The 16782-nt window shown below is 38.9% G+C and overlaps 1 protein-coding gene across 2 annotated transcripts; it reads left to right on the top strand.

Annotated features, from left to right (window-relative positions):
* The first annotated feature begins 5248 nt into the window (after positions 1-5248).
* mmrn2b (multimerin 2b) lies at positions 5249-16780 on the top strand. 2 transcript variants are annotated; one of them, XM_051123928.1, is made up of 8 exons: positions 5249-5674; positions 9027-9149; positions 11555-11661; positions 11812-11865; positions 12680-12781; positions 13827-14245; positions 14338-15829; positions 16007-16780. In XM_051123928.1, exons 1-8 carry the CDS (start codon positions 5415-5417, stop codon positions 16423-16425), a joined length of 2976 nt encoding a protein of 991 aa, XP_050979885.1. In that variant the 5' UTR covers positions 5249-5414; the 3' UTR covers positions 16426-16780. The 2 variants fall into 2 exon arrangements, with proteins under 2 accessions (XP_050979885.1, XP_050979886.1); XM_051123929.1 differs by lacking the exon at positions 12680-12781 and having other exon boundaries at positions 5250-5674.
* Positions 16781-16782: the final 2 nt, after the last annotated feature.

Here is a 16782-nt window from a genome sequence, read left to right as displayed (position 1 = left end):
GACACAGGAAAAAGAGGCTGTGAAGGGGCGCTGAGGCCTAAGAGCAGTAATCTCTGATGAGATCAGACAGGACACTCTCTCACTCTGTGCATCAGATGATCAGCTGTTTCCATGTTTATGAGTGAATGACATATTCTGGCTCATGTGGAATGACATGCAACACATATGAATTCATGAATATGAATCATCCTTTGCATGCAAAAATACATCCCAAAACAAGACTATGACTGATTGGAAAAGCACATAGTAAAGAAGGAGGTAAGCAAGGATTCAGATTACAAGCTGTGCTGCTATTTCACTAACTGGAAAATGATCCTCAGTACTTATCATAACATAAACATGCAGAGAACGGAAGCATCCATCAGGCTGTAGACTGCTGTGTAGTCTATATCGAAGCTGTTCTACTGCCAGCATGACATAACAAAGAGCTGAAAATAAGCTGATACTGCGCTGTCAGAAGAGCTCAAAGGATCAGAGATTCAACAGAGAAACACAGTACAGAAATATCACAGAAATACATCCGAATGCATCTCACCTCCCTGCCAGTGTTTTGCAGGTGAATACACCGGCTGTTCTCAGTTCCTCCACTGCAAACAAACACATGCCAGTCAGAACATGCTTTTATGGTAAACATACAGTTTTCCTTTATGCTGGGATTTCCCATTGGGACTGATTTGAAGCACTCATCAAACTTACAACTACTCTAAAGCAAATGAAAGGACGGAAATTGAAAAAAATATAGGTTGATGTGCTTCATTTGTTGTGGTACTTGCGTGAATGCATGTCGAATAAATAGTAGAATAAAGTCGTTATTTTTGTTTTCTTTGTGCACAAAAAATATTCTCACAGCTTCATAAAATTAAGGTTGAACCACTGATGTGACATGGATTATTTTAACGATGTTCTTACCAGTGATAGGAATAACTTTTTTCAGTAACGAGTAATCAAACGAATTACCAACGCTGTTACAGTTACTGACAATAAAATGCAACTTTACTATAGTTGAGCTCACTGAAGTGGTTTTCATCTGGCCTGCAAACCTTCGCATCGCATTGCGTTCGTCTTCTGAGGTACACTGTGGCTTCCTCCAGAAACAAAAAGTAGCCGAGATGAAACGTGTTTGTTTACAGTTTGAAAATTTATTGTTTACAGATGTTTAAAATTTGAAAAGTGGAGCCTCTCGCAGGCATGATTACATTAGAAATAGTCTAGATGGGAAAAACCGGAGCTTGCATTGGTATCCTATGGATTGTAGAATATTTGAATATTTGTTTTCAATGTGACTTACTTTATTTAAGACATTTTACAGGCTTTCTATACATGTATTTCTCATGACTGTGAGGCAGGTATTCACTGAGATTCAGGGTTTTTTTACGTTTTTTTCAGTGAAAAAATAAGTCCAGAAATCTCAATTTCAACATTTTAAACAATAGGGCCCTACAATCGTTTTTTTTTTTTTCAGTAATACTTGTGTTTTAATTTTTCTGATAATTAAATGAAGGCATTAAACATTACAGCAGCTCTGGAGATTAAGTTCATGTGTTTATGTTGTCATATAATGAGACCCAAAGGCCGAAAACCACCATGAGCCGCACATGTGCTTTAGTATTTGTCTAGTAAACAAAACCGCGTCTCCGCCATTCATTCATACAGAGCCAAACGGAACATGGAGGATTCAAACTGTCTTTTTGCGTTTTAATATTTACCTACACTAGTCCATACTAGTCCATATCGCGATTCGAATTAAGTGAGAGACCTACTTTTGCTTTATTCATCCAAAAACTGACGAATTCTGTGGCATATAGAGTAAATCCGTTTTTACGAATTGGACTCCGCGATCCTGTCCGCGTATTCGCAGAGAAATTGTAGACGCGCGTCCACGTAGAGACAGAAATGACATGCTGTTGTGTAAATAAGATAAATAACATAAGACTATTTTGTTTTTTTAAATAAAAGAACAAGGTATAGACCTGTTCTATAGCAAAAGGTAACCTTTCATGACTTCTGTTGTGATCTGGCGCTATATGGAAAATAAAGTTTATTTGACCTTTAAGGGGGGGGGCCACCCCCGTAATATAATGGCAGGGGAAACACTGACATTGTTTTGTTTTTATGGATATACACAAAAAAAGTTACGTTTCTTGCCGTTTCAAACGATATAAAGTGATATTTAGCTCCTAGAAGGTGTCTCTCACGTTGTCCCACAGCAACATTAAAATAATGTAGATTAGTGTACGATGTTTTATTCATTTAACATATTTAATATTGGGGGCATCCAAGTTATTTGACATATTTAAACTTTTTTTTTTTTTTTTAAGTAAGTTATTTTAAGTAAGTTACTTTCCCTGGTAAGTAGTTACTTTTATAATGATGTAACTCAGTTACTAACTCAGATTTTGTGAGAAGTAACTAGTAACTATAACTAATTTACTTTAAAGTAACATGCCCAACACTGGTCCTTACTACCTTTCTGGGCCCTGAACGTGGTAGTTGTGTTGCTGTCTATGCAGGATCAGAAAGTTTTTCAGCTAAATGTGTCCTCCTCACATTTGTCAAAGCTTTCAAAGCTTTTTAAGGCTACTTTTACACTTATCTTTGAAAGTTGAATTTTGAAACTTAAAAGTCCTGCACTAAAAATCCCCTCTTATCTTAACATCCAAAAATAATTAATTTTTGGGCAGATGATATCATGCCCTTCCTCCTAAGTAAGCATATAACCTCTTTTCTGGTCAAGGTTGAGTCAGATTTTAACAGACAGGAAGTCTGTGGTCAGAGTGCACGAAGACGCGTTGTGAAGCTGGTGGCTGGGTTTGGAGTGGCCAGCCCAAGAGATCCCTATGTTTGTTGTCACAGCTGAGCTGCGCACTGTTGAGGCAGTCTCGCACAGACATGAAGCCAGAGACCCCAAGGACCACCACACCACAGAGAAAATGCCTTCTTAGTTTGACAGTAACTCATTCTTTGTGTGTAAACCCCCACCTCGAGCAGTCTAAATCTAGTGCGACCTCTTGGTAGGTGGGATGTTTTCTCTCCAGGCTGAGAAAGAGCAGCTGATGTCTGCTTCGAGGATGGAGTTCGGGAGGCACGGTTTACGGAACGGGGTCAGCGCTAAGAACAAGGGCTCTTGTGTGTTATAAAAACTCCAGCCATTTATCACTGCAGACAATCTCTGAACTGGAACCATAGCATATATATAGCTGCACTGACATCTATTTCATTTTTTTTTTCTTTCTTTTGCAAACAATTTTTGAGCCACAGAATATGAAATGTAAACTCTTAAAAATAAAGGTTCTTTATGGCCGTCTATGGATCCATGCAAATATATAATATCCCTGGAATCGTTCCATTGCACAAAAGGATTACTACATTGGAAAAGGGTTCTTTAGATTATTAAAATACTCCTGACACTAGGAAAATAATGGCTGTTCACTGAAAGGTTCTTTGGTGAACCCAAAATGTTTTTTCATGGCATCTCTGTGAAAACCTTGATTTTGAAGAGTGTAAAGGCCTGTTTATGCCAGGGTTGATAATTATTAGCAATAAAGATATAATTTTAAAAAAATTCTAATTTAAAAAAAAAAAATCAACAATAGCAGCACACATCACGTTGTTGACAATTTTCAGTGTGCTGTAATCATCTAGTTGACTCAAACAAGAGTCTTCAGGTTTTTCGAGTCGTTCGTTCATCTTATGGGGCTGTCACGTGATGAATGAATGATTCGAACCCGAAGACTCAAGAGATCAATCAATTCTTTTTCCGGCTCACACTGCATTGGTTGAGCTTATGGGGCTGTCACGTGATGAACGAACGACTTAAACCCGAAAACTTGTCAGATAAGAAGTGAGGTGAGCTAATCATAGACTAAAGACCCAGGTAAACAATGAATTAATTTTTTCTGTTTCTTATAGCATTATAGTTTTGTCTTGTTTGTAGTGTGATCAACGTTTGTTGTTTCATTTTGCTGAACGAGACTCAAAGGTCAGAGTCGGTAAAATGATCTGAAACTTCCCATGACTACTACAAATCACGTCTAAGTTCATCGTCTATGTACTCTGGTTCAAAAAGGTAGAGTATGGTGAAAAACTCAGAAACTTGAAATAAAGCAAAAACTTTGAAGCCGCATTTAAACTACATTTTGGAAGTTCAAAATCGGGGCACCAATGAAGTCCATTATATGGAGAAAAATCCTGAAATGCTTTCCTCAAAAACCTTAGAACGTTCGTCAGCCAATCAGATTCAAGCATTCAACAGCCCTTTAGTATAGTCTACAGTACTGTGCAAAAGTCTTTGGCCACTAGTATTTTCACAAACTAATCCAGTGAGATTTTTGTTTGCACAAGCTGCTTTAAACAAAGGATGGTCACACCAAATGTTGATTTAATTTAGTTAATACGAGTTAAGTGATAAATAAAATCTATTTATGACATTATTTTTTTAACAGCATCCTCATTTTACACCATTTTTACACAAGTGCCTGAAACTTTTAACAGTACCGTAGCTTTGTAGGTAGGTTTCTTAAAGCATTGTGGAGACGTTGCCACAGTTCTTCTGGATTTAGTCGGTCTCAGTTTGTTATGTTTCTTCAGATCATTCTAGAAAGACTGGATGATGTTGAGATCAGATGTCTGTGTGGAGCGCTGACTGTTGTCAGACTCCTTGTGCAAACAAAAATATCACTGGATTATTACAGTTAATGGCAAAATTAATGTTTGGAAATGTAAACTGACATTTTCTACTGGCACGCTACGTCCAGAGATAGAAACAACTGACTAAACCATTTTTAGCTAGGGAAAATGCTAGTGGCCTAAGACTTTTGCACCGTACAGTAGATTAACAAAAGCTTGTATCTGTTGTTAGTTCATTACACCTGATGCAGAAACTGATGTTAATGAATTGAACCTTATTGTACAGTGTTACCAGTGTATAATCTAAAGACCAAAAAAGTAAAAGGAATTAACATTGATTGGTAGTGCATGCAATGACAAGGTTAACGATTTGAAAAGTGAATGCAATGCCACTTTGGATAAAGTATAAACAGTATAAATATGAAACTCAACCTTTTTCCTGTAAACAAGCATCATGCATGAGCTTGAGTGTGGAAGGGAGCTGTAACTTTGCATGTAGTGCAATACACGGATTTAAGGTTGTTAACAAGCAGCAGATTTCCTCCTATTGTTGGAGGGTGTTGATACTGTCCAGGGAGAGGAGGGAATGAGGGCAGGAGCGAGGGGGAGTGGGAACTGAGAGGGTGGGGAGAGAGAGGCATGCTGGTGAGGATACCGGCTCGTTTGGACAGAGAGAGAGAGAGAGAGAGAGAGAAGGAGAGTGGGGTGGGGAGTTTCCAGGATTGTTTAAGGCTAGTTTTTAAAAACTGCCATCCGGAGGAATACTTTCAGTACCTCTGGAAAGCAAGATGGCCCAAACTCTGCCTCTTCTGCTGTTGGCTGTGCTGAACTCCCTGAGTTGCCACAGTGAGGTGAGGGCTAGGGACCCCGATGTGGAGGAAGAAGAGGCTGTGGGGATTGGAAAAAGGGTACAGCATATTTCAGGCACTTTTGAAACTGCTCACCTACCCTTGTCCCATGAACATCACGGCATCCCAAAGTCAGATGACAACGCTCAAAACTCAGCGTCCCACTCAAGAGAGACTATACATCCATCTGCACAGAGAGGGTGAGTCAAACTAACATGTTTTCAAACTATACATATATTTACACTCAATCAATCTTTAATTTGTTTTTAAAGAAGTCTCTTCTACTCACCAAGCCTGCATTTATTTGATCCGAAGTACAGCAAAAACAATAAATAGACGTGAGTGATGAATAGAAAGTTCAGAAGAACAGCATTTATGTGAAATAGAAATATTTTGTAACATTGTTAATGTCCTTATCATAACTTTTAATCAATTTAAAACATCCTTGCTGAATAAAAGTATTAATTTCTATAATTTCCTTCCAAAAAAAAAAAAAAAAAAAACTGACTCTAAACTTTTGAATGGTATAGTGTATAATGTTACAAAAGCTTTTTATTTCAGATAAATGCTTATCTTTGAATCTTTCTGTTAATCAAAGAATCCTGAAAATAATGTATTCAACTGTTTTAAATATTGATATGAGAATGATATCTTAAAGGAGAAGTCCACTTTCAAAACAAAGATTCACATATGATGTACTCACCCCCTTGTCATCCAATATGTTCATGTCTTTCTTTCTTCAGTTGTAACAAAATTGTTTTTTGAGGAAAACATTTCAGCATTTCTCTCCATATAATGGACTGATATGGTGCCCCGATTTTGAACTTCCAAAATGCAGTTTAAATGCAGCTTCAAATGATCCCAAATGTAGTTGTAAATGATCCCAGCCGAGGAAGAAGGGTCTTATCTAGCGAATTTAATGCCAAATGCTCGTCTTGTCTTACTCTGCCTGGACTGTTTTTCTCCACTTCATGACAGTTAGGGTATGTCGAAAAACTCCCATCTCATGTTCTCCCTCAATTTCAAAATCGTCCTATATCGCTGTCTTACCTTTTTTGTTATGGGTGTTTGATCTTCTTTGCATGTTCGCTTTGCAAAGACTGGGTCAGTACTTCTGCAGTGATGTAGGATGATTTTGAAATGATTTTTGAAGTTGAGGGAGAAATTACGATTGGAGTTTTTCAACATACCCTAACTGTCTTGAGTCAGAATACACAGAGTTCATGAGAAGATGAGCATTTGAGATTAAAAATTATTTAAATTGTATTTGTTTAATGAAAATAACCGATCGTTTTGCTAGATAAGACCGTTCTTCCTCGGCTGGGATCATTTACAATCACATCTGTGATCGTTTGAAGCAGCATTTAAACTGCATTTTGGAAGTTCAAAATCGGGGCACCATATCAGTTCATTATATGGAGAAAAATGCTGAAATGTTTTCCTCAAAAAACAATTTCTTTATGATTGAAGAAAGAAAGACATGAACATCTTGGATATCAAGGGGGTGAGTACATTATATGTGAATCTTTGTTTTGGAAGTGGACTTCAAGTATCATGTGACACTGAAGACTGGAGTAATGATGCTAAAACTTTAGCTTTGATCACAGGAATAAATTACATTTTAAAATATATTAAAATAGAAAACAGTTATTTTAAACAGTAAAAATATTTCACAACTGTACTTTGAATCAAATAAATGCAGGCTTGATGAGCAGAAGAGACTTCTTACTGTTCAAAAACTTTTTTGGACTGGTAGTGTATGCTCTGGAATTTATTTATGACTTATTTTTAGTCTAAATGACCTGTATCCCACACAGCTCTGTTTTCATTAGTATCATGTGAAATATGCAGTTTACCCTGACTAAAGTCCATTATATTCTTCCTTTGTTCTGAAATGAATTTGCCCGGGAGGCTTGATTACAGTAATCTTACAGTGAAAACACAAGTTGGGCTTCAGTGATCTAATCTGAAACAATTGCTGGGAAAGTATTATGTAGTGACCGAGTTCCAACTCCGTGTGAAATCCAATATATACATACTGTGATGAAAGCCCTATATGTTTAGGAAGGGTCTTGTGATTCAAATGTTTAGCTGTCCACTTCTAATCAGCTTTGGGACCCCTTTGCTGATTTCCTGAGGATGGGATTCAGTGAGAAAGGAATCAGCCCGGACTGAGCATGCTCAGTGCAGCACAACAATAAGGCAGAGGACAGGTACCCCTACAGCAGATTTCAAGGACATTTACCTTTCTGAGTCAGAACAAAAGAATATGAGCAACAGCTGTGTCCAGAAAAGACATAGGAGGAGTGCTAATCAAAAGTGTTTAGGTGTTTAAAGCAAAATAAAAGAGAGATAAAAAGAAGGGTGAAGATGAAAGGTAGACTGATGAAGGATGTTCAGATGTGGGTACATGGAGACAGATTAATGATAAAGCCATAAAGCGGCAGACAGGACTAACATTCAGCCAAACTATGACTGAATCAGTGTCTGAATAGGGGCTGATGTTTTACTGGACAAAGGGACTATGGTTCAAGGTGGCAATGAGAGGAAACAGGACAGCCCACCGCTATCTCATCTCTTTGTTTCTGCAACGGATGCACAAAGGAAGGTCAACTGAAAAAGCATGAGTAAGGGGTCGTTCATACAGGACGTGTTCTCGTATTTAAAAACAACTAGAAAAGAATGGAAACATGTTTGCGTTTTTACCTTGACAAGTCATCTTAAAAAAGCTGATCCTTTCGTAGGCGATGCTGAAAAATACAAAAACATCACAGAGATTAAAGATGACCATTTACACAGGATGCACTGCTGTGCTGTGCCAAATTAAAAGTGAAAAATCCTTCTCCTTATCCTTTGAATATCAGATGCATATGCTGTGTGAACAGCCTCTGAGAAAAGCATCCAAGTCATTTGAGGGGAATAAACTGTGCATGAACAACACAGACAGCAGAAAGACATGAAAAATCCTGTTTGTGTTTTCCTGTCAGCTCTTATATAATGTTCAAAATGAGAACCGTGCTGAGGCAACACGATTTATACGTTAGCAGCAATTATAGCATTCGTCACTGTTGGGAAATGAGGCCACTACAATGCTATTACACAACTTTTGAGCAGTTCAGAAGAGTTGCCAAACATACCTTTCAGTGTTTGACAACTTTTCTAACTGGGTCATTTTTTGCAAAATATACTTTGTGTACTTATTGTATGTTTATGAAATACGGAAAAGCACAGACTTGCCAAAATAAGATTGAGGATGTGTCTGAGGATGTGTAGACATTGAAATCAATGTGAGCTTATCAGATTCTCTCTGATACAACAACAAAAGTAGCTAACATGCCAATAGAAAGACATATAAAACCGTTTGCGCAGGGATTTATATCTAGCCCTGAGCATACTGGAACGGGTACAACAGGAAAAACAGGGACTCGAGAGCATACATCTTTATGAGTCTGTGATTGCCTGTAATCTCTGCTCTCAACTTTCACTTTTCCCTTGTCTTTCTTGTTTTTTTATATCATGTTTTATTTTCCCAAACCTTCTCTCTCCTGCTAGAAACTGGTGCGCGTATGTACATCACCGTATGGTCACCACAGCCGTACTCTGCGCTACGGAAACCCAAACTATGAAATCTGTGAACCCCTGTTCTGATGGAGCTCCTGACTGTCAAATCATTATGTGAGTCACATAAACTCAAATCACCTCAGATTTAGGGCTGTCACCAACAATTATTTTGGAAATCGAGTAATCTGTCGATTATTTTAACGATTAACCGAGTAATCAGAATCAATTAATCTTTAACATGTGGCCAGCCAATGTAACTGAAAATGTGAATATCAAAACGTGTAAACTTAGAGCGAGGGTTTAAAATTTTACTTTGAAATCGTGATGAACAGTTAGCATATTGAGAAAGATATGAATGTATTCTCCTGTGTTTGTGTAGGTTTATAAATGATTTACCTTAAAAATCTACGTTCCCAAATGAATGTTAAAAAAACCCCAAACTTACAACAATATGCAGAGATGAAGTCTGAGACGCTCCACACATGTAATGGTGTGTTCATACCAAACGCGACGCGAATATGCGTATGCCATCACTCGCTCTAGATTATACAAATTCAATGCAAAGATGCGAACAGAGGCAAATTCATTGCCGCAAATAACGCAAAATACGTTTATAGTGAATGCACGATATTCGCCCACTCGCGTCTTCTGTGCAAGCTGTAGAATTTTCTACTCTAGCGAAAAATTCGCATGACACGTTCTTACAAAAGCCAATCAGCGAAGAGCTTATTGACGCGTCCGGTTGTTTCAGAAAATGAAATAGCATTATTCTCTCAAAATGTATGATATAGGTATCTGGAGTATAGAAAACAATTAAAATCAGTTGTATTTTATTACAAATAATTTACTCACCCCCTTGTCATCCAAGATGTTCATGTCTTTCTTTCTTCAGTCGTAAAGAAATTATGTTTTTTGAGGAAACATTTCTGCATTTGTCTCCATATAATGGACTGCTATGGTGCCCCGATTTTGAACTTCCAAAAGGCAGTTTAAATGCAGCTTCAAACGATCCCAGCAATCTAGGAAAACAATCGGTTATTTTCATTTTAAAAAATAGTTTATATACTTTTTAATGCCAAAGGCTCGTCCTGTCTTACTCCGCTTGGACTGTTTTTGTTCCGGTTTGTAACAGGGTATGTCGAAAAAACTCCCATCTCATGTTCTCCCTCAACTTCGAAATCATATCGCTGTTTTACCATTTTCTTAAGGGTGTTTGATCTTCTTTGCATGTTCACGTTGCAAAAACTGGGTTGGTACTTCTGCAGCGATGTAGGATGATTTTGAAATGATTTTTGAAGTTGAGGGAGAAAATACGATTGGAGTTTTTCAACATACTCTAACTGTCTTGAGTCAGAATACACAGAGTTCATGGAGAGAAAGGCAAGACAAGCATTTGAGATTAAAAAGTATTTAAATTGTATTTTTTTAATGAAAATAACCGATCATTTCGCTAGATAAGACCCTTCTTCCTTGGCTGGGATTATTTACAACCGCATTTGGGATCGTTTGAAGCTGCATTTAAACTGCATTTTGAAAGTTCAAAATCGGGGCACCATATCAGTCCATTATATGGAGAAAAATGCTGAAATGTTTCCCTCGAAAAACAATTTCTTTACGACTGAAGAAAGAAAGACATGAACATCTTGGATGACAAGGGGGTGAGTACATTATATGTGAATCTTTGTTTTGGAAGTGGACTTCTCCTTTAGTACTCATCCACCTTTGGATGGTGCTGTGAACCCAGACACGTTGGCGTTCGGCTTTCCAGTGTATTTGGGACTTCTACAACAGGTACAAAGCAGCGATTGTAGTTATCTCCACCATGGTTGATCGTGAGTAATCTAGAGCAAGTGACGCAATGCGAATATTCACTTTGCTTTTGGTTTGAACCTTTTTTTTTTTTTTTTTTTTTTTTTGATACAGCCAGACCTGTCAATAAGCTCTTCGCTGATTGGCTTGCACAAAAAAGGCATCATGCGAATTTTCCACTGCGCAGAAGTCACGAATATAGCGTGTTTGTGGCAAACGCGTCACGCATTTTGCATCAGCTGGTGCGAATTTGCCTCTATTCGCGTCTTTGCTTTGACTCTGTATGTAACCAACTCGCGCAAATAATTAAATTTGTGTTTGGTGTGAACACACCAGAACAATTCCTGTGGAGCAGTATTTGCAGTACACATGCAAATTATTAAGCGTATATATTAAACCTTCATCGCATATATATATTTAATTGAATTAGAGCGTTTGTGAATTCACAATAGCATTCTGCTTTATTATAATTTTAAATGGGTTTAATATATCATGCAGCCTTGGAAAACAGTCTAATAATGTGTTTAAACAGTTCTTGTTCATGGAATGTGCCATTTCCGGTACTTTGCGGTTACTCGACATAGGCAAAACGCAATGGGGATTTTTTTTAAATCAAGTACTCGAATTGAATCGAGGAATCATGGCAGCCATACTCAGATCATATGTTTCTGCTTTGCTTTCTGGATTATGATGATGATGGTGATTATCAGGTACAGGCAATCTTCACGGCCTGTATACAAGCAGAAGCAGATAGCACTCTCTTCTATGCACTGGAAGTGTTGTCCAGGATATAGAGGATACAATTGCCTGGAAAAAGGTAACATTACATGTAACACAATCAGTTTCAATGTCATTTTTACACAACAAAAACATACTCTTCGGTCACCTTTAAAGGAACACATACTTGAAGTCGCCCATCCAGTTTTGGTGACTCATCTGTTGCTTCCTCTCTATCTTCATTTTCCAGACAAACCTCCAGAGGATGAGAAGCATGCTTTAAAGTCTGAGATTAATGACAAAGGCAAGTCTGTTGTTTTGGGCAAGGCTGGCTTTACCTTTAACCTTTCATACTTCTCCTTTTTCTGCGAGTTTGCTTTTTTAAAACAACCTTTCTGACAGAGGAAATATCCAGCAAGCCTTTGCCTTAGTGAGTGTCTTTCAACAGGAAAAGGAGAGTCAGCTGGCACTGGATGGCTGGAAAAGCAGTGCCCTATGCCTGCACACAAAAACAACAATCATGTTTAAAAACAACAACAACTTAGAGGGATAGTTCACCCAAAAATGACAATTCTGTCATTAATTACTCACCGTCATTTTGTTCCAATCCCGTAAGACTTTCCTTCATCGTTGGAACACAAACTATTGATAAAATCTTCTATGAATTGACCGCAATAGAACTACCACATTCAAGGCCTAGAAAGGTAGTAAGGACATCATTAAAATAGTCTGTGTGACATCAGTGGTTCAACTGAAATTTCACGAAGCTAAGAATGTGCAAAGATGACAAAAATAACTTCATTCAGTTTATTCACTCTTACAGTTTAAATAACATTAATCAATGTAATATTTTACCTAAACTTTAAGAGTCTCTTAGTAACAATAATATTTGGTTTCATAATATTCTGTAATATTGGGTCATTAAATATAACTTTCGTCAAGTATTTTAAGCACTGTAATCTTCTAGATTAGATGTCTGAAAAACTTTAAAGTCTAAAATAACCTCTCTCAACTGGGCATAAGCGTGGGCCCAGTATTTACCCTTGAACTCAAAATGTTTTGGCTAACTTCTTTCCCACATTCTCCCTCCAAACAAAAAAGTGTTTGTTCTTTTCTAGGAGGTAAAATGGGGACTGACAAATTGGAGGATGCAAATTGGGCTGACAAACCCATACAGGAGACTCCCATTAATGGTTATTCACCAAACCAGAGTCCTGTTGGTAAGATGCCAAGTCTGTGGGTAGCCAACCTAAGCATGCATTTATTGATTTCACCATTCAAATGTGAAAGGCTTGACTACTTACACAATGACGTCTTCTTCTTGAGGATATCCTCTCTTTCTTATAAACAAACTCCACCATGATGTAATCACCCACAGACGGAAGGAGCCAGGGCAAAAAAGTCATCAGTGAACCACATGCTCAAGATGAGTCATAGAATAGATGATTGGAAAGAGGTTTATAGCTTCTCCGGGAGTCTTGCCTCATTCATAGAAAATGTTATCTATAACCACTAAGCTCATTCTGTTTAAATACAGCCTGTAATAGAACATCCATCAAAAATGCATTAGCTGTAGTTAGTCAGATATTCAGAGAGACAGTGAGGTGTGTTTGTTTAGGAGGCCTGTAAGGAAAGGGTTATTCCTGATGAAAACACCATAAAAACTCATGCGGGGGGATGCCAGACACAGTGTTATCCCTTAGGGACTAGGGTTCTGGAAGGGAGACTGCCTGCATGAGCTCAGCAATTTAAAGCTTTTTTCTGTGGCTGTGTGAGGAATTAATATGCTGATATATCCAGTGTTTTTACTTATTAACATCTGAAATGTATAAACATTGTGTGTCTTCAAAATTAAAGGATTTTGATAATTTACTCACCCCCATGTCATTGAAGATGTTCATGTCTTTCTTTCTTCAGTCAAAAAGAAAATAAGCTTTTTGAGGAAAACATTCCAGGGTTTTTCTCCATATAATGGACTCCAGTGGGAGTCAACGGGTTAAAGATCCAGATTGCTGTTTTAAAGCAGCTTCAAAGGGCTCTGCACAATCCCAGCCAAGACCCTTATAACTGCAATTTAAACCTTAAACCTCCATTATATGGAGAAAAATCCTGGAATGTTTTCCTCAAAAAGCTTAATTTTTTGACTGAAGAAAAAAAAAAAAACAGGAACATCTTAGATGACATAGGGGTGAGTAAATTATCAGGATATTTTTATTCTGCAAGTGGACTGATTTTTTTAAGAGTGATTTGTTATCAATATTCCAGATGCCAGAGAAGGGATCCCTACCCCTCAGCCTTTGCCATTCCTTGATTCATCCATTCTGCTTTCGATGCATCAGTTAATGTCAACTATGATGAGTCAGCTTCAACCAGTGCTGGAAAGTTTCAATCAAACACTGAAGCATCTGTCTAGTGAGGTAGACACACTGTCTCAGGACTTGCAGCAGTTGCGGATGGAACAAGAAGAAAACCGGTCCTTCACAAGGGGTGAAGGACACAGTGAACCTATAGAGAAGAGACTAGAGTACAGCCAACTTCAGATCAGTCAAATGAAAACCCAATTGGATGCACAGAAAGACCAGATGGAGAGGGCCTTTCAGACCCAGCAAGAAATGCTGAAACACAACCTAACAAAACTGAAGGAAGAGATGGATGATCAGATCAGTCAAAGTCAGGATGCACAGGTCATTTATTCACCAGGACTCCTTGACTACTCAAAACACATAAAATGATTGCATGAATTAATAAATAATATATTTTTGTGTTATACCAACAGGTCAATCTCCAGTCTCTAACTGAAGTGGTTGAAGAGGTGAGACTCAACCAGAGGAAGCTGGAAGGGGCACTGCAGAGAGAACGTGCTGAGTTTGTCGATCCAAGTGGATCCCAGCCAACACAGGAGTCAGGAGTGTGGGAGGCCATCACTCGTCTAGATGAGAAGGCACAAAGTAACTCTGCGAAGCTCAGCAGCTTGTCTGAGACTTCTAAGGACTCTGATAGAGCGGTCCGGGCTCTGCAAAAAGATCTGCTGAACCTGGGACAGAGCCTAGAGGAGGTCAAACAACGCACTGAGGTCCACTTTGCAGAGACGGGTCTGGAAGTGGAGGCTACTCGTGTCAGGGTGCTCAACAGCGTTGCTGAGCTCACAGCTAACCTAAGCGCACACGAGGGTCAGTTGAGAGGAATTGAGTTTGACCTGTACAACATCTATCAACAGTTACAAAGAAATGACTCAGTATTTGGCGAGCAAGCCTGTAGCTGTAAGTCGATTGGCAGGTCACTAGCTAGTTTGGAGCTGGAGGTGGCTAACGTGACACAGTTAGCAAAACAGAACCAACTTGCACTTGAGGAGGCAGATCTAGAAAGAAATCAGGCCACAGAGATGGAGGATCTTCATCAGGGCCTTCTAAATATCAAGGAATCATTGGCCTTTGAGCAGGGCAGAAGCAGGAGTCTTCAAGACAGCATGTCCCAGCTACAGGCTTCACTCCTGGACAGCCAGCAGGAGATCCGAGGCCTGAGGCAGCGGGACGAAGACAAGTCAAATGCAATTCAAGGCCTATCATCTGCCTTCTCTTCCCTCCTGAATGATGCTGTACGCCACTCTGAAATCCTAGAAGTGCTCCTTGGAGAGGAGGTCCTGGAATTCACACACTGGTCACATAGTCAACAGAAAGAACTTAGTATCCCAGATCTTTTACAGAGAATAAAAATGGTACAGCAAAAGATTGAGACACATGATAGGATTCTGGCCTCCCTTCGGAGAAAGCATCCTGACGGAGATGAGATGAATAGTGATGACCCCGTGGCATACTTAGAGGAGACCGGTACAAATAACCAGCGGAGAGGTCTTGAAAGTTACCAGTCCTCTTTACCTGACCCTTCGACTGGAGAGGAGGATGCAGATTACTCAGTCAGTGACTTCTGGAGTCTGGGAAAAGAGGTCGAGCAGTTAGCAGGTAGAATAACCATTTTGGAAGAGCGCTGTGGCAACTGCACTGAGCCCCCTGGTGGTTCCATTGTGGAACTGCAAGCAGATATAGCATCCCTACGTCAGAACCTGGAGGATCATTTGAGAATGTTTCAAAAACTGTTCAGTAATACAGAAGAACTAGTCAGCTCGACTAGAAGCCTAAATCTAGATGAAGTTTGGAGACTGGTGAGAAGGAAAGAAGGAAAGAGAAGAAAGGGGAGCCAAAGACAAGAAGACCTGATCAAAAGAGAAGAAAAGTCTTTCAGTGGGCGAAGCAAAAGATACATAGAAAGAGGTAAGAGATCTTGTTAATACAGTTATTTCATTTGCCAGTAGTTTTGAACATGAATAAAGAGACCTGCATAGTGTACATACAACAACACTGCCCCTCAGTGGACGACACTAAAACTACATCATGACAAAGCATATTTTCTCTAACTTAAATTTATATTTTTTTTTACCTAAAAATCAGACAATGCTCAGCTACCACATTCCCCCGTGGTGTTTATCACAACCCTGGACTACAGAAGAGGACCAAATAGAAAGCTGACACCGAAAAACGTGGCTGTGAACTACGGTGGTACTTTTAATCCTACATCAGGGGTGTTCCAGGCCCCCGAGACTGGATTATATCTCTTTTTAGTGACCTTAGACTTTGAGAGAGGCCTTTCATTGGCTGTACTGAAGCGCAGTGGCGTTCCAGTGGCCTCCCTCAGACAGGAACAAGGGGAAAAAAGGGGACCGGTGAGCCAAGCCTCCCTGCTAGAGCTTCGACAAGGGGAGACAGTTACATTAGAATTGATGCATGGATCATTACGAAAAGCACAGCCTGGGGACAACACACTGTCTGGACTATTGCTCTTCATTACAGAGCACAAGGACATGCTGTGAAGAGAACTGGGTGAGTGACGTAGAGATGGGAGGATACATTAGAGTCTGACGCACTGTGCATCACCGCCAGATATGCTGTATTTTGTATGCATGCAACCTCTTCTTGAAGGTGCAAAAAATACTATGTTTTGTAAACTGATTCTGGAATAATACAAGGTAAGTTAAAGAAATGCTGGGACATTTACATACCACCAAATTTTTAAATGTGGAGGATCTAATATTAAGGCAAGGAATACATTATAGAAACCATGATGCAATATGGAAAAAAACTGAAGGTACCAATAGTGAAGCATGCATTCAAACGATCACATTCAATGCAAATGTCAATCAAAAACAAAAACAATGATTGTGTACTAA

Source organism: Labeo rohita, chromosome 12 (genome assembly GCF_022985175.1).
Source record: "Labeo rohita strain BAU-BD-2019 chromosome 12, IGBB_LRoh.1.0, whole genome shotgun sequence".
Taxonomy (NCBI): Eukaryota; Metazoa; Chordata; class Actinopteri; order Cypriniformes; family Cyprinidae; genus Labeo; species Labeo rohita.
This window is presented reverse-complemented; position numbering and strand designations above follow the sequence as displayed.